This window comes from Hylobates moloch, unplaced genomic scaffold (assembly GCF_009828535.3).
Source record: "Hylobates moloch isolate HMO894 unplaced genomic scaffold, HMol_V3 SCAFFOLD_23, whole genome shotgun sequence".
NCBI lineage: Eukaryota > Metazoa > Chordata > Mammalia > Primates > Hylobatidae > Hylobates > Hylobates moloch.
Genome location: NW_026652298.1, coordinates 9,282,627 through 9,308,156, shown reverse-complemented (window position 1 = coordinate 9,308,156; position 25,530 = coordinate 9,282,627). Strand labels below are relative to the sequence as shown.

Genomic DNA, 25,530 nt, shown 5'->3' with positions numbered 1-25,530 from the left:
GGGGAAAGGTAACCAATGACAGGCATATTCGTGTATGTGTATGTGTGTGTGTGTGTACATGTGTATGCTTGTGAAAATCGAACAGCAAAAGGAAATTAGGTGGAGAGGAAAACATTAAAGCTGATATTGGTGGGTAATCATTATATATAGCATATATACACATATGCCTTCTACAGTTTTATGGAGGTAGTCAGTGCCTCAAAGACGTGTAATAAAGAGACAGCAACAATTATTGGTGACATTCATGTAGGAGAGGCTTGAGCCAATCAATGTAAACTTGACTTGGTTAGTAATCTTTGCCAAAACTCTCTGATGGTTGTAAGGAAGTCAAGAACCATTAGGTTTGCTTAACCAGAACAGCAAGTAAGCATCCAAACAGATTGTCCTTGGACCGTAAGCAAATGCCCAGAAAATAGCCCCCTGCATAGGGGATTAAGAGCTTAGAAACAAATGAGAAAAAATATTAGCAGCAAGTCTCCCAGGTATAGAAGGGATAAACAACCCTATTGGTATCAGAATTTAGGAATATTACTGTGTCTCCCACTTTAAATGAAATACAGCAGCCTGACTTGGCAAAAAATTGGGGAACGGTTTCCCTTCTTTGCAGCCAGTTTCGGTGCTTGCCCTCTGGCATCCCTTCGATTGTGTATATTACTGGCAGAGACAGCTGTTTGAGCTGCTAATGAGAAGATTGCAAAATAATATCAGCTTGTGCTTCAGGTTGAAGATAAGAGATAGCATTGCATTGGCTGTAGGAATAGCTTTCCTATAAACTGGATTTAGTTTTATCTCATTTGTCTCACTTGTTTCTTTTTTTTTTTTTTTTTTTTTTTTGAGATGGAGTCTCACTTTGTCGCCTGGGCTAGAGTACAGTGACACGATCTCGGCTCACTGCAACCTCCGCCTCCCAGGTTCAAGCCATTCTCCTGCCTCAGCCTCCCGAGTAGCTGGGATTACAGGCATGTGCCACCACGCCTGGCTAATTTCTGTATTTTTAGTAGAGACGGGGTTTCACCATGTTGGCCAGGCTGGTCTCGAACTCCTGACCTCAGGTGATCCGTCCGCCTCAGCCTCCCAAAGTGCTGGGATTTCAGATTACAGGTGCCACCACGCCTGGCCCCACTTGATACATTTGAGGGTCTCATAAAGTCTTGAAATTGAGCCTGTGAATTTATAAACAGGGCTACAACCATCCTGCAGATGCGCCTTTTTGGCACACCAGAATCAGTGGCACCTGAAGAGCATCTCCTTGAAAGCAGTAGCAGATGAGAGGAGATGCCTTTCAGGTTTGAGACGTGGACCTCAGATTCACCTCCAAGGCTAGAGTTATCACAGTGCACAGGATTATCCAAGAACAGACATGCAGAGGGAGGAAAGGCCACTGTAAGGCTCAGGAGGACATAGTAGAGCCTAAAAGTGAGAACAAAATGGTACTATCAGAAAAGATGGCAGCGGTTGGGACATAAGAGAGGGTAGGTTCACAGGTTTGCTGGACCAGGACTCAGTCACTTTCCTCGTCCTAGGCTCAACCCTCATGATGGGAAAAGTAATGTACTTCCTGGGCTTAAAATTCTTCACAGTCAACTGGTAGAGATATGAGGGAATTTATTGCTAAGTAGTAGGGAAAGCGTTTTCACAAATAACATACAGGAAATTCCCATATCATACAAAAGAGGTCATATTATCACCACATTTTTACAGATGAGAAAATGGAGTCTTAGAAAAGTTACGTACCTTGCCTAGAGAAGCATGTGCCTAGGTAGTGGCAGCTCCAAGATTCAAACCTAAAACTCCAGAGTCTGAAACTCACACGGTTTCTATTCTGTTCTGCAGCTTCATGCAGCTGGACAGGAGGTTAGCCTGAGACAAGAGGAGGATCATTCACGAATGCAGAGAGGCTGGGGACATGACGGCTTCCTGGAAGCCTGAGCTCGTGGAGAGAGGCTGAGAGTCAGGAAAGTAGGACACGAAATCATTCAATGAGAGTGAAGGCCAGCCAGGTCAGGGAGTTTGAAAAGAGAGTTTTGAAATAGCTGTTGTGGCTAACAGGGGAGAGCATTCTTTGAGAGTGATTAAAATGGCGACTGAGGACACAGCTAAAGTGAGAGAGGATAAATCTGTGGCAGACTTGCATATTTTTGGTATGTGCATCTCTTTCCGAAATCAACTGAACAGAGGTGGGAAAAGTAGCTTGGTGGATAACGAAGTAGAGTGGAAAGTTGAGAGGACAGAGCTTAGGAGTGTTGCTGATTGGTCTACAATTCTCCAGGGAAAATCATGTTTCTTTTTATCAATATAGTCCAGGTCTTAGGTCTGTCCCACGGCACAGAGTTTTCAGGACATTCTGGACAAAGTCACACATTTCCCTGGATGTCAGTCAATTCCCTTTGCCTCTTTGCTATCACTTTCCTTCTCTCTGCCTTCTCCTTGAGTTACCTGTCCAAGCCCTTCACTCCACATTCTGCAGCCTGTGTTTAGCTCCTTTATACCTTTGTCCAGATTCTTCCTAACTTATTATACTGCCTCCTCATGTCAACTTCCATCCCATCTGCATTTGGGAAAAGAAGCCCACATGACAAGTGAGTCCATCTGCTAAATATATCCATCTTAGAGCATTTGTTCAAGATCAATAAAGATAGAAATTATTCTGATTTTTCAGCTGTTGCCCAAATCCACAAGAGTACACAAATGAAAATGCACTGATTTTTAAAAAGTACAAATAGCCATTAAAGTTCGTATTGTTTTATTCTTTAAATAAGCCAGAAAAATGGGAATACGTAGGAACCAGGGAGCTAGCAAAATAGGCGGGGATTCTGCGTTTCAGGTGGTCTGAGACTGCAGTGACCCTGAGGCTGGTGGACCTGGAAGGAGCCAGGGAGAGACGGTGGATCCCAGGGGTGGGAGCAAATACATGGTCCATGGTTCTGAAGAGCAGAGCTAGACCAAAGGACTAACCTGCTATCCTTGACCAAGGAGACGGCCCAGAGGTTCTCTATTTCTATTGCTCCATCTTTTCATTATAAGTTCCCAGTAGAAAAGAGTCCTCATTTAAAATATCGGTGCAGCACTTAACACATAAGGAAAAATCAATAACATTCATTTACTTACAGTACCCAGAGAAGAAATAAATTCAAACACGTAAAAATGGGCATGAACCATTCTGTTCCATATCCCACTTTAGGACTGCCAGCAACTGTATACATTGCTGAACGTCATTGCTCGTGTACATAATGAATAATTGTCTGTAACCCCGTGAAGGCCGACTGATTTTTACGGAAAGACAGCTTTGTGTTAGGCGGACGGCCTTCCCCACGGAACTGGGTTTTCCAACGCCACGTTTTGATATTTCTGAGAAGTGTGCGCCATCTGCTGGCCGCTGAGAGGATTGACGAGCAGCCCTAAGGAGCTCTGTTTCTTGAACATGACTTAACCAGGCAGTGGAATTACAATTATCTTTGGATTTCTAAAACATAATAGACACTTCAGGATCCACGTGACTTATGAGAAGTCGCTTAATTGCCTTTCAAGCAATATACAATTTTTATTCAATATGTGAATTATCCTTTTATAATAATAAACAATGCTGTAAGCCTATCGAGGGGTTCCCACATGCTCTCTAGGCAGAGATAGACCCCGGGCCCTAGATGAAAGGCTAATAGTTTGGAGTGAGTACTAACTCTGGTTCTCTGACTCTGAATCTAAGTCAGGAGTAGAACAGAGCTATACAAAGAAGACTGCTTGATAGAACTGAATTTTGTCCCTTCTTCAATGGGGGAATTTAAAGTACAGTTTTCATCAATAGATTAATGACTAAACTTGGACCTTGATGCCAAATCCAACCTGAGCTCCACTTGCACAGTCTGGAGATGTACATAAGAGATACATGCTCAGCCTCTTAGCACATCGTTATAATCCAGGCAGGCAATACTATATCCTAAAATTACTCCTCTTTGCTGAAATTGAGAAAATAGGAATTACCCAGGGTAAATTTGTCAAATGGTATGATTTATTGTAGTACTGTCTTCTTTTTCTTGATTTTCTTCTTTACTGGGAAATTTGTATTTTGTAGCTCCTTCAACACTTTAAAAATTAAACTAGAGGGTAAGATTTAAGTTTTCTCACAACTAACAAACGATTTTGATTTTATTGCCCAAAGCTCTTCATATCCCAATTTTGATGGGTCTATATCAGTCTCTTTGGCTTAATTTAGACATGATTTTTCCTTAATAATTTTGAAAATGGTGGTACTCTATACCAACTAGTTAGAATAGGAATCACCTCAACAGTATTTAATGGATAGAAGCATCTCAAAGATCTTTCCTTAATGAGGGCAAATCATTAGCAATGTCCAACTCCCTATGTTAGAGGCGCCAACTAAGGCACGGTACTTAAATTTAAAGCACAACTTTTCGACTTCCATAAAGTTTATATATTACATCAGAATTTTAAATTACAGGGTAGTGACTTGATATGTCACTAGAATGTTTTGAATAGTGCCCCCGGCCCCCCTGCCAAAACAAAGAATGCAAGAACCCTGTCCTAACCAAGAAGGCCTGGGAGTTTTAACTAATTCAGCGTTTCAGCCTCCACTTAAAATTCTGGAAGACAGTAGTGTTGGTGCTAGCTGTCCTTGGCTGCAAAGTGTCTTTACAGAAGAACTTGGGGTACATTTTGGTGTGAGGCCACTCTTGCACGCAGCATGTGCAGGCATTAAGAGAATGCACACAGTTCAATAAACTGGGGTTATATTCATAATCAATCTTTGTTTAATGCTGTAAAAATACTAAAGGAATGGCCAAAATCTCTGGGTATCTGGGGAAAAGGGTTCTTTGAAACGTTTGATGCGTGAGCAGAATAATGGAAACTTATCTGTTCCCCATGCTTTTAACACCCACACACACTCACACACACACACACACACACACGTCATAGATCAAGATGTAACACGTTGGAATGGGGCTTAGGCTTGGGAATTTTGTGACTCCCCAGGTGATCTCAATGTACTGCCGGTTTATTAGCAGGCTTTGCACAAACAAATACTGTTTCTCACCTACCAGGAGAAATCAGAGGACTCTAGGTTAAACACTTGTATGTTAAAACCAAAATGGTGGGCATTGCAGAGTAGAGGAATTAGGAGAAGAAAATAGATATTGGGTCAAAAATTGGCCTCAGGAACCAGTAAATAAGAATGGCCAATCTTAAAAGAGAAAGTTCTATCGAAGTGGGAGCATTATCTGAACTTGGAATGACTATGGAGGACAATGAAGCTGTCCCACATGGTGTCACTGGGCTGAGGAAAATCAGACTGGAAGCCACAAGCCCATGGGGGCCCAGGAAGCCTGTTTCCTGAGCAGAACAGAGCTGGGTTTGGCACGTGCCCAGTGTTCCAGTGAAATCTGTCATTTTTCTGCTTCCACTTCTTACAAATGAGTTATTCAACACTACTTTGTTGACACATGGACTCAGCATTTAAAAAATGACAGTGGAGATGAGGGTCTAAGGTAGCAATAGGCAAATGAATGATGGGCACCCATCATCCGAAGAGCTTCTTAAAATTCAGATTTCCCAACCCCATCACAGACGGCTGGCTCTGTAGGTCTTGGGTAGGGCTCAGAGCAGGCTGCTTCTGAAATTTTGAGATTGTTAGCTAAGAATACAGGTGGGAGCCTGCATACCACTTGTCTAAATATTTAAAAGTTGTAAATCAGCCTCACCAACTGTGAAGGAAGCTCTGGCCTACTTCCTTGACAACTTAAGCCTATGCAGAGACCTGGACGGTCAAGTTCCAATGCAGAACCTGAATGTTTCAGTTCTATCTGCTCCCTCAGTGTTAAAGGCCTGTCATTTTTCCTTGACAAATATGCTTTCCTAATTGTCTGGAAGGCCGGATTCCAATTCAGCAATTCCAATCCCTCAGTGTTGAGGGAAAGGGCCACCGCTCTGCTCTTCTCTTCCCATCTGGCTTTGTCTGGAACCACGAAGCACCTCTGTGTGTGTGTGGGGACAAGCCAGCCCAGGTGCCTGCGTTTTGGCCCAATACCTCCTACCCTCATACTACATATGTAGCTACCCCCAGGCATAGGGGTGTGCACAGTGGTGATGTGTCTGCCCCCTAGAAGAAGCATGGGGGAAATGGGACCTCACAGGCCCTGTTAGCTGATATGGGCCGTGAGCTCCCAGGTCACGGTCTAAAAGTACATTGATTTGGGGCTCTGTGTGACCATATTCCAAGGATCCTACAAAGGAAGAAGCAGGACTGGAGAAGGGAAAGAGTAGGGCTTCTAAGGCTCCCAGGGCAGGACCTCCTTTTGTCTGGTCTAAGAGGGGTATTGAACCCAAGTGGCTTAGATGCGGAATCTCTGGGCTTAGAACCCAGTGCCCTGGAGCATTGATCTCACACTGCTGGCCAGAAAGGGGCTAGTTGGTTGCTATTAGGTCATTATCACTCCCAGGGCACCTGGGCAGTCAATGAAACTGAGCTCAGAAAAGTCCTGCCTTTATGATGTCCCCTTCCACTTCTGTAACTTTCTCCACAAAATAAAACCAAGGAAAAATACTTTTTCTCTTGACTTCAAATGGTATTTAAAGGAAAATAGAAATTTTATTTTTTAAAGAAATTGTATATATTCATTGTGTATATATTGTTTTGAAATATGTACACATTGTATAATGGCTAAATTGAGCTAATTAAATGTATAACCTCACATACTTATCATTTTTGTGGTGAAAACACTCAAAATCCACTCTCTTAACAATTTTCAAAAATATAATACATTGTTATTAACTATAGTCCTATAACTATTTCCTATTAATTATAGGGAAGTAGAAATTTTAATAGACATCTTTCTCATACTTTTCTTGACTTTTAGATTCAAGAAATAATAAACTTGAATGAAAGAGATTAATTTCACAGTAATGCAATATTTCTGTAAAATTTCACACCTTGTTGACTATCAATCAGCTGAGAACTTTACACTTCATTAAAAATCCATTAGAACAATGGCTGTTCCATTAGCCCTTCAGTTTATGCCTTAAAACATTACTTGTCTAAAAGCAACATTGCTTTTGGCAGGCTGCTTCTTTTGATAAGTGCGGACTTGCTATGGTTTTAACTGTTTCCAGGTCTCCAGAAAAAGGCTCAGGGTATGTCTAGGGACATCAGTGACAACAGTGAGGTAGACCAAGTCAATACTGTGCCACCTCCATGCTAGCCAGAGAACCTCTGCTCCAAGGCGAGTTGGTTCCCCCTTTCATTAACGTCCTCAGGCCCCAGTAAAATCCAGAGACGGCTTTGGAGAGGAATGCTGTCTGAGTGAAGCTCCCTCAGTTTTGTAACCAGCTTAGAGCTTCTCAGCTCCGACCAGCCTGTTAGCATGGCTGGGGAGCCCAGTGGTTTAGTGAACTGGCTAATAACAAAGATTCTGAGATAACAAAACAGAGAACAGGTAGGTTTTGATGCAAAGGAAGGAGATACGGAGGATAAGAGGGGCAGTAGGGAGGAACAGTGGGAGAGGGGCAAAGAGGCATTAAATCAAGATTTGGGGAATGGCTGGAAACAGTGGCAGAGATTCAACAGGAGAGTGACCCTGACAGACAGGGAGGCGGCAAAAGTGCTCGCAGGCAGAGGCCACCCAACAGTTATTTTGGGGACTGTTCACAATCTCATCTACTTCACAGTTTTGCCTTGTCCTAACTCAGGTCTTATTAAAGTCGGAATAAATTGCCTTGCATCGTCAGAAACTGACCATTCATTCCTGTGGTCTTCTTTGAGATTTTTAGAATCCCAAGGACTAAATATCCCTATTCACTTGCCTTTGTTCACTGTATCGGATGATGTGCCATTGCCTGTCTCCAGCATTCACTGAGAGCAGTACCCCAACATCCAACACATCTTTAAATGCCAAAGGGAAGTGAAAATGTCCTGACTTCTTAAACTCTAACATAGCATTCATCCTATTCTTATATTTTTTGAACTTTGCATCAAAACATACCTTAATGCAGGTGTACAAATTGTAAGTGTAAAAGTCAATGAATTTTCACTAAGTGAACACACTTGGCTCACCAGAAGCTAAAGAAAGGGTGAAATAGAAGGGGGCTTTGTAGATTATACTTCCTGACACCATTGTTATTTGAGAAAGAACTATTTCCTAGGTATATTTTAGGAACTTTTATCTGGTGATATCTATCTACTAACTTTAGGGGTGGGGTGGAATTGATTCTTTTTATGAGATTAGTGAAGTTAGAAACAACTAGTTTTTAATTCATTAAATGTAACCTACTTTCAAGTAGCTTCATGTGACTGAAATAAATCTGTTTTATTTTCTAAACCAGTGGACTAGACACAGGGTCATTACATACATTTTGAAAGTCTTCTGTTTCAAATGTATCGTAGGTTAAGAAACAGAATGTAGTGGGGCGTGGTGGCTCATGCCTGTAATCCCAGCACTTTGGGAGACCGAGGCCGGTGGATCACTTGAGGTCAGGAATTTGAGATCAGTCTTGCCAACATGGTGAAACCCCGTCTCTGCTAAAAATACAAAAAAATTAGCCAGGCACGGTGGTGTGCGCCTGTAGTCCCAGCTACTTGGGAGGCCGAGGTGGGAGAATCGCTTGAACCTGGGAAGCAGAGGTTGCAGTGAGCTGAGATCATGCCATTGCATTCCAGCCTGGGTGACAGAGTGAGATTTTGTCTCAAAAGAAAAAACAAAAAATAGAAAAAGAAACAGAATGCTATTGGCACTCCCAGAATAATCACTATTGGACTTCTGATACCAAAAACAAGGGGAATTTCCTCGTTTTTAAGTTTTATGAAATGAAGTAATATTCTGTGTACTCTTCTGAGTTTAGCTTCTTTGAGTAGGTTTGTGAGATTTATCCAAGTATGGAATGGAGTTATAATTTATTCATTTTTGTGTTTGGCTGATTGTATTTTTAAAATTAAGGTAAACATTAAAAGTTAGGGTTTAACCCACTACTGGGTATTCACCCAAGGGGAAAGAAGTCATTCTATGAGAAAGACCACATGCACAGGCCTGTCCAATTCACAATTGGAAAAATAGGCAACCAACCTAGTTGCCCATCGACCAACGAGTGGATAAAGAAAATGTGGTATATATGCCCCACAGAATACTACTCAGCCATAAAAAGAAACCAAATAATGTCTTTGGCAGCAGCTTGGGTGGAAGTGGAAGCCATTATTCTAAGAGAAGTAACTCAAAAATGCAAAACCAAATATCATGTTTTCGCTTACAAGTGGGAGCTAAGCGCTGAGGACACAAAGACATAAGAATGAAATAATGGACTTTGGGGATAGGGGAGAGATTGGGAGAAGATGAGAAATAAAAGACTACATATTGGATACAGTGTACACTGCTCAGGTGATGGATGCACCAAAATATCAGAAATCACTACTAATGAATGTATCCATGTAAACAAAACCCACTGTACCCCAAAAATTATAGAAATAGAAAATGAATCAATAAAAGGGATTAAAAAGAAAGTGGGAAATGGTCATTCCAGAAGTCTAAAATACTATAAGCTATATATAAAATACAAGTTTGTAACTATTTTTTGAATACCTGCAGTCCGCAAGTTTGCATTAATATTACTGTTTACTCCCTCACTTTTTAAAACAACTAATTTTCTGTTTCCCATTTTAAGACCTTACCTAAGATTGCTGTCCTGTGGAATGGTTCCTAGCCCACGTAACCTTGTCTGTGTTGAAGTATGAGTGAATACATACTACCCTCTACTTTAGTGAATGTGGATGATAAAATGGCCAATTTCGTGTATTTGTTTATTTTCAAGGAAAACCTTAGAGCACTGGTTCTCAAACTTTAGGATGCATCAGAATTACCTGGAGTGCCAGAATCCCCTGAAGTGGCTGTAAGAACTCATTGCTGGGGCCAGGCGCAGTGGCTCACACCTGTAATCCCAGCACTTTCAGAGGCCAAGGCAGGCGGATCACTTGAGGTCAGGAATTCGAGACCAGACTGGCCAACATGGTGAAACCCCATCTCTACTAAAAATACAAAAATTAGCTGTGCGTGGTGGCGGGCACCTGTAATCTCAGCCACTTGGGAGGCTGAGGCAGGAGAATTGCTTGAACCCAGGAGGTGGAGGTTGCAGTGAGCCAAGATGGCGCCACTGCACTCCAGCCTGAATGACAGAGACAAATTGAAAAAAAAAAAAAGGAGTTTCTGGGCCCCATCCCCAGAATTTTTGATTTCGTAGGTCTGTGGCGGGATCCAATTATATACCTTCTAATGAGCTCTCAGGTGACAGTGATGCTGCAGACCTGGCTCCACATTTTGAGAACCACTGCCTTAGAGCCTGCACATCAAGTCATGTTTATATTCCTGTGCCATACTCCCCTGGTGAGGATTCCTCTGGTCATTCATGCATTGATGTTTTCAAACTCCTTGGAATCAACCAGGTAGAGATTTTACTCTTGTTGTCACATTTACCATCCTAAATCATTAGCATCTATTATCTTCCTCTGCCCTACACCACAACTCTGCATGTAACCCATGTGGAGCATGTTTTCTATGGTCTTGCTTTGTTTACATATTGGTGGCCCCAACTATTTATCAGCTTATTAAAGGCATCAGGCCACTATTTGTCTCTATCCCTGCACTGCCTAGCAGGGAGCACTGCAGGGACTATTGAATTCATGCACTGTATTCTCTGCTGGCCCATTGATTTTATCCTTATAGCCCCTGCTTCTCACCTGTATGTGCTTTGTTCACAGCTTACATACTGATAAAATGAATTCTTGCTTCTTGCTTATATAAGAATATACAGGCTGGGCGCAGTGGCTCACACCTGTAATCCCAACACTTTGGGAGGCTGAGGCGGGCAGATCATGAGGTCAGGAGATCAAGACCATCCTGGGTAACGTGGTGATACCCCCTCTCTACTAAAAATACAAAAATTAGCAGGGCATGGTGGTGTGCACCTGTAATCCCAGCTACTTGGCAGGCTGAGGCAGGAGAATCGCTTGAACCTGGGAGGTAGAGGTTGCAGTGAGCTGAGATCACGCCACTGCACTCCAGCCTGGGCAACAGAGTGAGACTCTGTCTCAAAAAAAAAAAAAAAAAAAAGAGAATATGAAAGTTATCAAAATAATCTGTGATCATATAATGACTGTATTCCCCAAAAAGTACATTACTTTCATGCTTCAAAGTATGTATTTCTTAACTAAAGTGTTTCTGGGATGTGGCTGCATGTTGGCGTCACCTAGAGAACTTAAAAAAAAAAAAAAAAAGAAAACAAAAACAAAACAAAACGAAAAATTGATGTTCGTGTCCCAGAGGTTCTCTTCTAATTGATGTGGGCTGTGATCTGGGCATCGAGATTACCGAAAGTACCCAAGTGATTCTAATACATAAAAATGTTTTAGAATTTCTTAAGTACTTTTTTCCTGATGGCTTTCAAGAGGGCCACTTTTTTTTTTTCTGGAAGATTATTTTCAGAAACACCTAACCCTTCTTTATTTGTATCCCCTGTAGATGTTTTCCTTCTGAGTTTTTCTCTGTGAAACAAGAAAATATAATGAACTGTCGTTTGCACGTTGCACAAAGCATGAACTTTATTTGGTGTCTTAGATAAACTTGTTCTGATCTAGAAATGAAAAACAATGAACTCTGCTGAGTTGTGCATTTCCTGTCTCAAGTTAGCTTTACCATAAGGATCTGGTGGGTAAGAGTTTGTTGTTCTTGTCATTAATTATTGGAACAGGGTTGTTTGGAGTAGATGATTCATTGTGGAAAAAGTCGTCTGATTTTGAGGGACATTTTCCATTATAAAATAATTACACATAAAAACAGAAGTATTGCTTTAATACTAAGATTTGTAACAATGCCATGCCATTCTGATTGTGATGACTCTGTGTCTATTCCACTGGTTTGGAAAATAAAACAGAGTGATTTCAGTTACATGAAGATACTTGAAAATAGGTTACATTTAATCGATTAGAAACTAGTTGTTTCTAACTTCACTAATCTTGTAAAAAGAATCAATTCCACCCCACTCCCAAAGTTAGTAGATAGATATCACCAGATAAGTTCCTAAAATATACCTAGGAAATAGCTCTTTCTCAAATAATGATGGTGTCAGTAAGTCTAATGTTAAGTCCATTTTATTTCACCCTTTCTTTAGGTTCTGCCCTTGTATCTTAGAATAATGAAATATGAAGTGAAATTTGGTGGCATGGTTTACCTGTAGCCATTTTATAATTTAGATTCATGGGTTTACATTACTTACTGAAACTACTGGGAAAACATGAACAATGCAATAGTATTCCTAGAATGATAAACTTCAACACTCAAGCTATGACAGTTGTTCTCAGTCTTATCTTTGATTCAATGTAAAGATTTGGACAAATAATTAGCTTTCTTTTGCTGCATGTACAGGGGCAGGATAAACTTGAGAATTCACACAATTATTCAACCCAGATCAAAGATATTTGTCTCAGGAAATCAACAATATTAAGAAAAATGATGTTTTGAAAAAAATTTAAAAAAATGTTTAGCACCTTCAAATATCAGATTCACATCCTCATCATCCTCACTTAGAGATTTTAAAACTAATAGCAGTTTTGGATGGCACATTTGCATTTACAATGCATTTTTGTACACATTCTATTTTCCCCTAAACCCAGGGAGACTGGAAGAGCAACAATTTATATATTTGCGTATTTTTAGACAGTGAGTCTTAGAAAGGTTAAGTGACTAACCTAGGCTTAAACAGCCAGAAGTGTGTGGAACAAGGGTGCCACTCAGGTTTTCTGACTGTGAGCTCACTCTTTCTACTCCTCCAGCTATGCCAGCTATACAAAACAGCAACTTGTGAGAGGTGTTAGGTGTGAGAGATAGTAGAGAGGTAGGGGTGGGGAGGGGAAGAGGAAGCAAAATCCTCATACTGATTGTATTTTTGTCACTTTTCTAAAGGATTTTATGTTTTACAGCCTATTTGTCATTGGTGGAAATATCTCTACACTGGTGCTATAAACAGCAAAACATGCACTCGAGACTCCCTGCAAGCCCATCTAAGTTTTAAGAGTAATTGAGAATAGCAGCACCTGATACACGTATCTTCATTTACTATATAGTATGATCAATTATTTTCCCTGATACTAAGGGAAAGTTAAACATCTTTTCATTGGTTATTGCATTTCTTTCACGGTGTTTTCAATGCACTTTGCGAGCTTTTGTAGTTCTCAAAACCGGCCACTAGATGATAGTGTTTAGTTAGTATTGTCACACACGTTCCATTGTGGGAACTTTGATTCTAATCGGAAACATTTCATATATACTGCACTGAAACTGTTTTCCCAGGCTGAGGCACACGATAAAAACTCTGTGGCTTGAGCTTTCTTTTTCTTTTTTAATGACTAGACCTCCCTTCATTCAACATAGACCTTTCTTCCATATACTACTTATTGAGCAATTCATTTTTCTCCCCATTCTAGCCTTTTAAAACACTCCACAGTGAGGGAGTGTTAAAAGTCCTGCCTTTCATAGAAGTTTGCTCTAAACTTCTGAGAGGTAAAGCAGATCTGGTGCCAAGATGATGTGTTCTAGGGAAGTACAAGGACAATAGACTTAAAGACCTGTGCTGCCAGCTTGTGAATAATTGAAGATTTGTATCTCGGAGTAAATTTCAGAGTACCCAGGTACTTCCTTGGGTATCTAAACCAAATAAGACAGAAGTTGTAGTTGCCTGGTATGGATACCACATTGCCAAAAATTTTACAGTCATTTTGGACAATCCAATAGATGTCTTCTCTCTGCTTTGTTTAAGCCTTCTAATTTTCCCAGCAAGACAAAGCAAAGCAAAATTAATTCACACAGGCTGTTTGCATGATATGGTCTGATGGTTTACTATGCTATGTCGTTAGTCACCCAAGCACAGAATCTAAAAGTCACTTATAACCATTTCCTGCCCCCCCATGACTGTTGATTCTTCCAAAACCATAAATCTCCTTTACTAATTCACTTGAATAACCAAACCTGCATTTCAGGTTCTCATTCTTTACACACCCAATAAAAAATGAGATGCCATCTGTTATTTTATTCATTAAGTCAAGTCCTGTTTCTCGTGTTCTGCGGGAATTCTTCCCATGTGGTTTTACTGTTTGTTTCTACTTTCTTCAAGTTCCCTCATCATTACACATAAGCATTTGTAAAATACATCTTCATAAAATCCACTCCAGTCGTTCTCTGCAGTTAACTCCAAGATCTCCAAGATGAAAACAGACCCCAAAGTTATCAATGAAACTGTTCACTTGCACAGTGCAGGGGCTGGGGGTGTGGTTACTTGGGTGTGTGAATATGAACTTTCGGTTGTCTGAGGACAACAGGAAGCCTTGTTTCTGGTTGCTATCACATTAAACTTTAGTTAAGATTTTTATTGTTTATGAGATAGGGAATTTTTTCCCCTGGGGGTCAACTGGGTTCACCCTATTTCCTGAGGGATAAATAAAATTGGCTGCAATCCCCATCGTACAGATTGTGAAAAGTTCTGCTTTCTCTCCAAAGCTTTTATGAATCCTTGATCACACCAGGCCCCAAACATCTCTGCTTCAGCCAAATTGGTTATGTTTAGGAGTTCTCTCACAGTAGCTGTCGTGGTCTCTTTTTTCCATATCACAGAGGTCCAAGGTAGAATTGAGCCCCTTCCTTAGTTTTCCCAACCACCAGCCTTCCCTCTCCCCCAACAAAACAAAACTTGTTCACACATGGGATTTCTGCATTGTACCACACTTTACTGATGGTTTGAAGAAATGGAAGCAATGTTCACCATAATGTGAGATGTGATTGTGTTTAGACTTCCACATTCTTAAAAAGTCAGTTACCCAGTGATTTCTATATGGAAGGTGTCAGCATTTTGCTAGTTTGCTTGGGTTTTTTCTCTCATTCCTACCCTTCCATACCTCTCCTACTTCAAAAATTGCTTATAGGAACTCCAGATTTTTCTTACTTAATGGCATTTAGTGCTTTATGTCTCTCCTGCTCCATCCACCTTTTAACTCCCAGAACTATGCAAGTGCTCAGCAGAACAAAATGGCCTTTCATGTAATAGCACTGCCACTTGATAGAAGATGTTTTTGGTTATAAATAGCTTTTAAAAAATTTTTTTGGTGATTACATGGGGTTATGATGACTAAATTGAATTTTGCTCTTCATCTCATACACACACATACACACACACACACACACACAATTTATATATATATATAGAGAGAGAGAGATGGAGTGTTGTTCTGTCATCCCAGCTGGAGTGTAGTGGTGCAATCATAGCTCACTGCAGCCTCAACCTCCCAGGTGCAAGTGATCCTCCTGCTTCAGCCTCCCATGTAGCTGGGATTACAGGTGCGGGCCACCACACCTGGCTATTTTTTTTATTATTTTTTGTAGACATGGAGTCTCCCTATGTTGTCCAGGCTAGTAAGTCCTAGGTGTAAGCGATCCTCTAGCCTCGGACTCCCAAAGTGCTGGGATTACAAGTGCAAGCCACCACACCCCCAGCCTTCTGCTCCTATTTGACCTAGAAATTCCAGATAGTAGCCATAGCATTCATTCATTCAACAAATAATTATTGAACACCTACTTGCAAAAAGGAATTCAGTTCCTATTCTGTTGGGGTGATAATCTAGTAAATAATAATAGTAATAATGAAAAGTGTCCATGCACTCTTCTAGGCTCCAATAATCCCTGTGAAGAGAGGGTATGCTTAAACAACAGATGTTTATTTTCTCATGGTTGTGGAGGCTGGCAGTGTGAGATCGGGGTGCCTGCACAGTGAAGTTCTAGTGAGGGCTGGCTTCCCCTATGCCTTCACCCAAAGTTTATGTGTTATTAATATCAGCAGCGCTCTATCTCTGGATGTCTCTCATGCCTTAGAAGACATATTCTCAAAGTTAAAGGGTGATCCTCAAGAACGGACAGGGTAAATATCTTTATATTGCTAAATGCCCCATTTGAAGGGCTATATACCATTTCATGTAGCAAGGAGCACTTAATGGCTCCAGCACAACAAAATAACTCTACAGAACAATTGTTATTTGCCCAAAGTATCTAACGGGCTGGTCCTTGCATGCATGTGGGTGGCACTCTTGTGAACTGCTTCCTGAGATTCTCTTAGTGCAAAGCTAACAATATTCAGTACATTTCCTTCACTTGCCTTTTGGCATGTCCATGACAATATTTCCAGCTGATCTAACTTCTCGAAAATCTATTTCCCACAAGCAACAGGATCTTCTATTTTCCTGCTTGCAAGTGTTTATTTTTGCTTTTTTCAGCAGCTTCACAACTTCTGACTTGGTTGACTTTTTTTTTTTAGAGAGAACGTCTCTCCTCCATCTGTGAAGTGCTGCATTTTAGGTTTGGTCTGACAAATTGGTGCAACAGCTCGGATATACATGAGAAGGAAATTGAATTTCTATCCTCGAAATCAATTCTGAACAATAAAAGTTGAGAGGATAAGTTTATTCAAAGGTGATTTGGTATTGCGACAGGCTGGTTCAAATCAGAACTCAGCAACCTGAGTTTGAAACATTTCCAAGTTCGTGAAGAGAATCACTTTATACATAAGGGCTTTCTACTTGTTTAGGTTTGAGCATAACTAGATAGCTTGGTGGGATATCCATGTCTTGCATTTGATGATCACATTTGGCATCTAAGTGTTACGCTGTTTTCAAATGAAAGAAATATTCCTGAAGAAGAGAGATGGAATGAATTACATACAAATAAAACTTAAAATCAGTGTCATCTAAGAAGATGAAAAGCAAACAAGTACATGTGTTCTTAACTTTTGGGGGCGTGCCTTAAATTTTTTTAATAAGGCAATTATCTGCTATTAGTAATTATAATAGGAGCTAAAATCCAGTTAATAGTCACTGTGTGAAACCCTGTGCTGAGCACCTCAGGGCATGGCCTCCAAGAGGACACACGACACTCTTCTTGGAGAAAGCTGAAGACCAGTGAGGGCAGTGACTGAAGGTCACGGAGGTGGTAAAAGGCAGAGCCAAGGCTCAAACCCACACAGCCACGTACCTGCAACTGTGTCGTTAGTGCCGCACTCCCCAATTACCAGAGCCTTGTTTATTTTGCAGTCCTAAACTCTGCTTAAATGTGCATGAGGAGTAATTTCATTTTTTTCTCCTTTTCTAGACTATAAATTTGTATAATTGGATTTCTACAGGCTTTTGTGTTTCTGGTGAGATTCGAAATGGATTTTTCAAAGTTACGATATTCAGTGACTCCTATAATCTAGAAATTCCTCCCAAGACAACAGACTTCCTCCCTGATCTTTTGACCAAAACCCTGGTCCCCAGTTGTATTCATTTCCTAGGGCTGCTGTAAGGAAGTGTCACAACCTAGGTGGCTTACAACAGCCAAAATGCATTGTCCCACAGTTCTGGAGGCCAGAAATCCAAAAGTAATGTGTTATCAAGGTTGTTTCTTTCTGAGAACTGTGAGGGAAGGATTTGTTCCAGGCCTCTCTCCTTGGATAGCCATCTTCTCTCTTTGTTTCTTCATAGTGCCTTCCTCCTGCATATGTGTGTGTCTGTATTTCCCCATTTTATAAGAATACCCCTCACATCGGATAAGGCCCACTCTAATGACCTTATTTTAACTCGATTACCTCTCTAAAGACCCTATTTCCAAGCAAAGCCCCTTTCTGAGGTACTGGGGTTGGAACTTCAGCCTATTTTTGCAGAGACACAATTCAACCCATAGCACCAGCTCTGAACCGGGGTAGTGCGTGGAGGTGGAGACCTAGTACTGTGCCAAGGACCCTAGCTGACAGTGTGGCCCAAGGGAAGTTTCCCTTCTGCCCAATAGGGGATTGGATTGACTGATTTCTACTGTAATATTTTGTAAGTAACATAGAATTCTATTTTTATAGAATGACTGTAATTTATTTAATAGATCTTCTCACTGAAGTAATTTCATAAAAGTTTTTGGAAAGTTGGCTTCATCTTTCTACTTTCATGCATTTGCTGCAGAGGTTAAGTGTCTGCCAGGTCTTCTTTCAGCGTGATCCACTGGGGAACCCACAGACTCAGGCTCCTCCCACTTTCCTTTTCCTTCTGAGATCTCTTTATTCTTCCTGTTCTATGTCCACAAAGAGGAACCAACTGCCCCCTAAGTCTATCCTCACATGTAGAGCCTCTTACATGACAGGTGTCGGGAGAAACTAAAAACGGTCAGACTTAGAGGAGCTGACTATTAAATGGTGAATGCTCAATCAATAGTCATTAATGAGGAAGGTTGACCATTAACTTTACCCTCTGTGACTTCACTGGCTCTTTCACAGCAACGATTCTTGAGAAAATACATGGCCAAGCTTTACATTAGCTGATCTAGTTTTCAGGGCCCCTGCTAGGATATGAGTCCCGGTATTGCAGATGAGGAAACGGTCTCGCAGATACACAGAAGCTCCTCTGAGTGCACACAGTGAGTACTGGGATATGGGCAAAGGCTGAACTCAGGCAACTTCTCTCCAGGATCCACCCTGAGTGATGAGCTGTGTCCCAGGCTGGAGAAGAGCCATGCTGCCCACTGTCTGGGCCTATCCACAAGCTCTTTCATTCATTCTTGGATTTTTCCAGCTGAAAAAAAGTGTTATATGAAGGATCAGAGATGGCATCTTTAACATTTTTTTGCACAATTCGTCATTATTTCCTGTTTTTTAAACTGTTGTGACAAAGAGTTGTTTTGAATGCCTTAATGAACTATGTTTTGTTTGTTTTATTACATTTTCACTTGAGATTTTTACTGTAAAGCATGCCATTTTGAAGACAAACTTTTTAAAAATAGAGAAGGGCAAGAAGAATGGTGGACAATGCAGGAGGTGACAATTGGTATAATTACAGTGAACATTTATAGGTCAGTGGAACATAAGCCCTGAGGGAAGCCTCTGAAAGTGGCCCTGCAAGCAGGAGGGAGGGAGGGAAGGAAGGAGGCAGCCCTCGCAGGCTGCCGGGAAGCACCAGGGATGTCGTGCCTCACTGTGCCAGCCTCACAGATGGCATCTCAGCGACATGGCTGTTCTTTTGTCTTTTCTTCATGAGCATCTTAGAGAAGTGCATTTATGCACATTTCTACCTACGGAGTTTTGCCTCAGTGTGACTCATCCTCTTTCTGTCTCAGATAGGATTACTCTTCAAAGGAAAGATAAAAAACAAGTTCTGAATATAAAGATGAAGCCAACTGCAGGGCTTGTTGAATTACCTCAGAGATAGCTAGAGTTGTCTGTGTGTCTGTGTGTGTGTGTGTGTGTGTGCGCGTGTCTCTGTGTGTGTGTCTGTGTATCTGTCCATGTCTGTGTGTATGTCTGTGTCCATGTCTGTATGTACATCTGTGTGTGTGCATGTGCCTGTGCCTGTGTGTCTGTGCATGTGTGTATATACACATGAGTGCAATGTCCCATATTGGCAAATACCACATGGTAATGTCCTGAACACCACAGGAGCTATATATATGAGCTATATTTTCATGATGGTCCACTGGGATAGGGATTAAATCAGATGATCACCATTTATACCTAAGTAGTAACACTTAAAAATGCAATTGCTCTCTGTCACCACGGCTTAATCTATGAGCCCCTAAGGGGAAAACATTCCTTACATTAAAAAAGCCATTTCATATATAGATAAATGTTGCGTAGGCAGGTGTTGATCAGAAGGTCTAATCCCTATCCACATGAAATGAACAAGTCAAGCAGATAATTGTTTGACTAGAGCTTTCCTTTGCATTAAATGTGCCTGGAAAACGTTTCTAAAACCATTCTTTTCTTTTTGGTTGAACCATTATGAATGAATCTCCATCCTTCAAAAGGCTAGATGTTCATGTTCAACTGTTTTGGCAACTGACCTAAACCAATATTATTATGAACACATTTGGGTTGTTTTGGTTGGACATTGGTAACTGCCAGTGAAGTTGGAGGTGAGAGGAGTTAACTACTTCCTTATAATATCACCACCTAATTAGAATAAAAGCATCTTAGATTAAATTCTGATTTACATAAGGACATTTATTAACTAAACAATGATTCAGCAGGCATGAAATAAACAAATCATATGACAAGTTCTCTCTCTAGGTGCTTGGCCACCATTTGCAAGCTTCCCTTAAGGCACAAAATCCAAAATTCCAGAGTCAATATTTCATCATCACTATAGACAAAAGTTTGTGGTATTCACAGCTGGACGCTGGACATCTCCCAGGGCGTGTTTCCTGAGTCATTCTGCCTCCGAGTGTGTTGCTTCCATGGAAATCATGCACCTCCACAGAACTCACTCGGGTTCCTCGGGGACTCCTGAGTCTGCAGTCAGATTGCTAGTCTTGCTCCGATTGCCTACCTATCGGACATCCCATTTGACTGTCTTGCCACTTGAACTCAGTGGGTGTAAGCTGACTCTTCTTCCCTGCAAATCAGCATCCTCCCGACTTCCCCACTTCTGTGAATGTCATGATCATTCGTTCTGCCACCTAAGCTTGAAGTCTACAGTCATTTTTTAACACAGCCGCCTTCAGCTCCAATTCCAATTCCAATCAGTCACTCTTTTCTCAAATCTCCCTTCATACCAGTTCCTGTCCTTCTGTCTCTTCTACCCTAAGCCAGAGCCATATCTCTGCAGATCAAGGGCCTTTTTGTTCTGTTTCTTCCCCATTCAATTAGTTTACATGATGCCAAACCCATCTTCTGAAAACCACCTGGATTAGATCACTCCTCTGTTTGAAGATTTCCAAAGAGGCCTTACTTTGTAGTGGAAAATGTCCAAACTCCTTTGCATATTCACTTATTCTCAGCATGCTTTTACCACCTTGCGTTCTTCTTCTTCACGGCACAAACCTCTATGACAGCTGGATTTTCCATCCATAATCCCCCAAATACATCACATGCATTGATGCATTGGCCACTCTTGTTAGTGCTTTTTCCATGTGGTGTTCTTACTTTCCTCCTTCACTCCATGCCCACTTCCTCAAAACACACACACACACACACACACACACACACACACACACACACACACACACACACACACACACACACACACACACACACACACACACACACACAGCTTCTTTGAGCCTCAAAGTTGGTTGCTAGTCTTTTAAGTGCCTGGAATTTGAAATGAAAAAATAATAAAAGTAAACTGGTTTTAAAGGTAGGCGTTGCCACATATTGGTTCTACTGTGGCCTCAGACTTGTTATGAAACATTTCTAAGCCTTAGCTTCCACATGAGTACAATGCGAATAATGCCTACCAGCCTATTGCCCATCCTTAATTAATCTTAGTTCCATTTCTGTGCCACGTTTCCTCCCCAGGGAGGCCCTTTATATCCTTATTACTCACGGATTTCTCTCTTCTCTGAGCCCATAGAACTGACTTCCGTTGTCGCTGCTTCAGCAAAGTCACCATTTGCTTGTTTGAGGTCCCTCTTCTATTTTCATCGATTGTGTTTCGGAGCCACACATTGTATCCTACACGAGACTTTGAAAATACTTTAGTTGCACTGCATTATTTTTGTGTAGTCAGAGTACCCAGGGCAGTTTCTCACACATTCTCTCGCTTTGTCTCATAACATCCCGGGAGCTGGATATAATCGGTGTTTTGTGAGGAGAGAAAGTGAGAATCAGAGGTGTGAGTGAGTTGCCTAAGGTCACTCAGAGAGTGAGCGGCAGAAGCAGCGCTTGAATCAAGTCTTAGGATTCTAAGCCCAAGGCTGTCTGCTCCCTCCTAGACCTGTAACTTTAGGAGCAGGAATGTATTTTATATTGCTTATATTTCAGTATTTATTTTTAACCCTTACAGGGCCCAGTCCTGTGACTGACTGTAACTGAGAAGGTACTCTAGAAATATTTTTGAAAGAATAAATAAAATGAATGCTACAGATCATGTTAATAATGTCAAATAACTCCGGGAGTTTGAGGGATAATTCTTCTGATATGGGTTGAGGGTGTGCTTGGCCTCTCCACCATTTACCCTGTTTTTATGAGGGTTAGCAGCACAATGTCTTCATTCTAAAACACAGAATCATGAGGTTAAAGAAAGCACGCAATGCCATCAGCTGAGAAGAACCGGAATTCACAGTGCAGGTTCTCTAAAGTGGCTTTGTGTTGCTCTCAGCACCGTGAACTCCCACCATTACATTCATAGCTTTTTAGCCTTTGGCTAAGATCAAGTAGAGTGTTCTCCTGGCTTTTAATAAGTAATGTGTTCTCCATCCAAGGACAACATATTTAGGCTGTACATGCATTACAAAGTATTAAGCTCCTGTTAACAGTAAATTTCTCAACAGGAGATTTATGTGAATTCTCTTGGATGTTATTCTGTTGACATTAGGAACAATTAGGAATAAAATACCATGGCAGATTTTTCTGTGATGCTGGACGTACTGTCAGGACTCTGAGTCTGTGTACTTGGAAGTCTTCCTCAGGCAGGGGCAAGGCACATTCTCTTTCTCAGGAAGAGAATTAACAGTGCACTCCCACCTCCCTGTCCTCGCCACATGGGCACACATCCCAGGGCGAGGGTGGAGTGAGCTCAGAAGAACCCACGCTGAGGACAATGAAAGCAAAATTATTATCAGAGAAAGAAACAGATTGCAGCCACCTGGGTTTAACAGGACACATAGTAGGAGACAGGAAGTTTTTCGTGATCTATTACACGTTTTCATATTAGGGTCATGTTAGTTTCATAATGAATTTCATATTAGGCTCAATTACAGAAACAATAAAGAAGGAAGATGGGATGACAGAAAGCATCGAAGAATAGGAAGCAGAATGGAGGCAGAGGGTGGAATCAAAAATAAGGACAAAGAGAGGAAGGGGAAAGAGAAAGAAAACGAGAAGTAACGTCAGCAGCTCCGTAGGTTCTGAGGTGAGTTAGCTGGTCGTAGGTCAACAGCTTTAGTCACACATCCTGTTATTCACTTTGGGCATCAGTGTACATTTTCAACACCCTTTGAAATTTCCATACAGTCTACAGTGATTTTGTAGCAATCTTTCTTTACCGAGAAATCGCTTATCTGCTTTTCTTTTCAATCTTTGAGGTCATCTTTTTAAAGGCTTTAGTTTCACATGAAGCCCGAAATATTTTGAAGGTAAGAAAAAAAAGTGCCTTTGGTCTTAAATATTTCCACTTAAATCTTGATTCTGGGCTACTTTAATAATTCCAAAATAAACGTGAGTGGATTCTTTTTTCCATAACTGAAATACAACATTTAAAAACACTCATATAATTATTTTGTTGTGTTCAGTTGTTTGAAAGTAGACAAGGTTTGATTTGACAGAGCTGTGTTTTAACCTGGGCTCTACATGTCACTAAACTACTGTCCCCTGTAAGCTCCTGTTTCCTTGTCTACAGATAGAGATAGTCCAGTAGCTCTCCAGGCTCTGTGTGTCTCTGTCACAGGTTTGGCATAAAGTAGACAGGAATGGTGTCAGTTCCTCCCCAAACTCTCTCCAATGACACTCCCACCAAGTGCAGAAAAGTACAGAAAGAACCCTTCCTGCTTTTTAACTTCCATTGATCACACCAAAAGAAATATCACATTAGCTTATAAGGCTCAAAATTATTTTCAGTGCTATAGCTCTGTGTACTCTAAGATCAGAGCAACGTAACTTTGGTTCTGGATGAAATCGAATCAGGACCTGACTCTACCCCTGGAAGAACGCTGACCCCAAACTCCTGTTTTGCAGAACCCTGAAGGAGCAAGTAAAGATGCCAGCCATTAAATATGAAGACCTTCAGAGACCTAGAACTCATGGAACTAAATCAAGGATTTCTATTTTATCTTAGATTAAAATGCCACTTACTTGCATTCCGGGCATAGTTTTCACTCCCATCAGGAATAGATTCATACCTGTATAAAGCTGGGAATATAATGACTAATTAAATATACTGTATGACTTCGATGTAGCCAAGAAAGTTACAATCATTCCGAGTAATACTGTTTTTCGCCAGACACAAATCTGAGGATCTTGAATCTTAGCACTGGAAGGAATGTAGACGTCATGCAGGCTCATCACTTCTCTGGCACAGAACTTGCCTCGAGCACATGTCTGGTAGCTTCTTCCTGGGAACATAGATGACATAACGCATACTGCCTTTCCAGGCAGCTTGATCTGTCATGAGGCAGCTCTGGCCTTTTAGAAACCAGCCTTTATACTGAGCTGTGTGCCTGCTTCTCTGTATTGTACACTTTTTGTTCTTAATTCTGAACAAAAGGTTTTTGTGAATTTTCTTCTTGGAAATGGTCTTCACCACTTGAAACAACTGTCATGCCCATCTGAACGTATTTCTTAGGTGAGGCTTCCCTGTTTGGGAAATGCTTCTCTCATGAAATATTTCGGAATTCATCAGTATCTCTGTTCCTATAAAACGTGTGGCTGTCTACTTCAGGCAAATCCTAACCAAGCTCAGGTAACAGTGAACTGATTGTTTGCTGTGAAACAGTATTGTACTGTTGAAGTTAAAGAGGTCTATGATTACCTTGTGTTTATTTTGTATTTTGTATTATTGAGTATTTTTTACTTTATTTTCTTTTTGTAAAGCCCATATCACTACCTATAACAAGCTTTTGATAAGTGAACTTTCTAATTTTTCCTATTCTATAGCTGTGTAAGGGAATCTTTAAATTTTGCCAGGACTTTCTAGCCTAATGCAACAAGGAAGGTTATGCTAACTATAATAATTTAAATTTCATTAGTTTTTTCCCACATTTGCTGAAGCAATTCTTCTACACAATCTATCTCATTATTTCTGGGAGTTCCAAATGTGTCTCACAAGAACACACCCCCTTCTTGGAACCACTGCTCTTCCACCAGAACCAGCAGCTCTCCAAGTCTTATCGGGTCTCATTGTTACCCAGGGAGTCATGCAGCTATCGCAAGGCCGTACTTTGGCTTTGTAGCTGCTCCAATGGATGTTAACATTTCTCCCTTTGTTTCTGATACTGTACGGAATTATATGCAACATCTCTTTACTTAAAAGCTCTCTGCTTCTCCCAGGATCCAGAGATTCATCCCTGGAAAAGCATTCAAGTGCAGCTGCCATATTCCATTTGGAATGCCTCCTTCCTTCAGACAGCCAAGGTTTTGTTATTGGGCTCAGCTCTATGTGCCCAGCTCCTTCTTCAGTACAAGGAGCTCTCTCCAAAGAGGTCACTAAATCCCCTGCAAATAGTCTTTAACTAGACCTTTTCAAACCTTGTCTCTTTTTTTCTTTGAAATGACACTGTACCGTGAACATCTTTATGAAATCATTAAACTTGTTAAACTTCATCAAAGCCATCATTTTAAAGTCTTCCACGATGTCTATCTTATAGAGATATGCCATACTAGAATGCATTTTTTTCATTTTTCTATTGCTGAGAATGTTGGGTTTTATACATAGCTTATTATTTTAAGCAAATGTTGTGCTTTACCTTGTTCCTATTATACTTTTAATTCAGCCTACTGTTAGCATCAGTGGATAATTTTCTATGCTCATATGTCACTCAATATATTAGCATC

The 25,530-nt window shown here is 40.9% G+C and overlaps 1 protein-coding gene across 2 annotated transcripts in view; it reads left to right on the top strand.

Annotated features, from left to right (window-relative positions):
- LOC131382365 (cAMP-specific 3',5'-cyclic phosphodiesterase 4D-like) overlaps positions 1-22,911 on the top strand; it is a 714,712-nt gene extending 691,801 nt beyond the window's left edge. Inside the window, exon 4 of one of the 2 annotated variants that reach the window (XR_009211779.1) lies at positions 22,743-22,911. Coding sequence is in view for 1 of the 2 variants with exons in the window: in XM_058433989.1 (XP_058289972.1) it covers positions 22,731-22,869 (139 nt within the window). In the remaining variant the exon portion in view is untranslated. Of the gene's footprint in view, positions 1-22,730 lie in introns of both variants that reach the window. The other variant, XM_058433989.1, reaches the window with a different exon arrangement.
- The last annotated feature ends 2,619 nt before the right edge of the window (positions 22,912-25,530 follow it).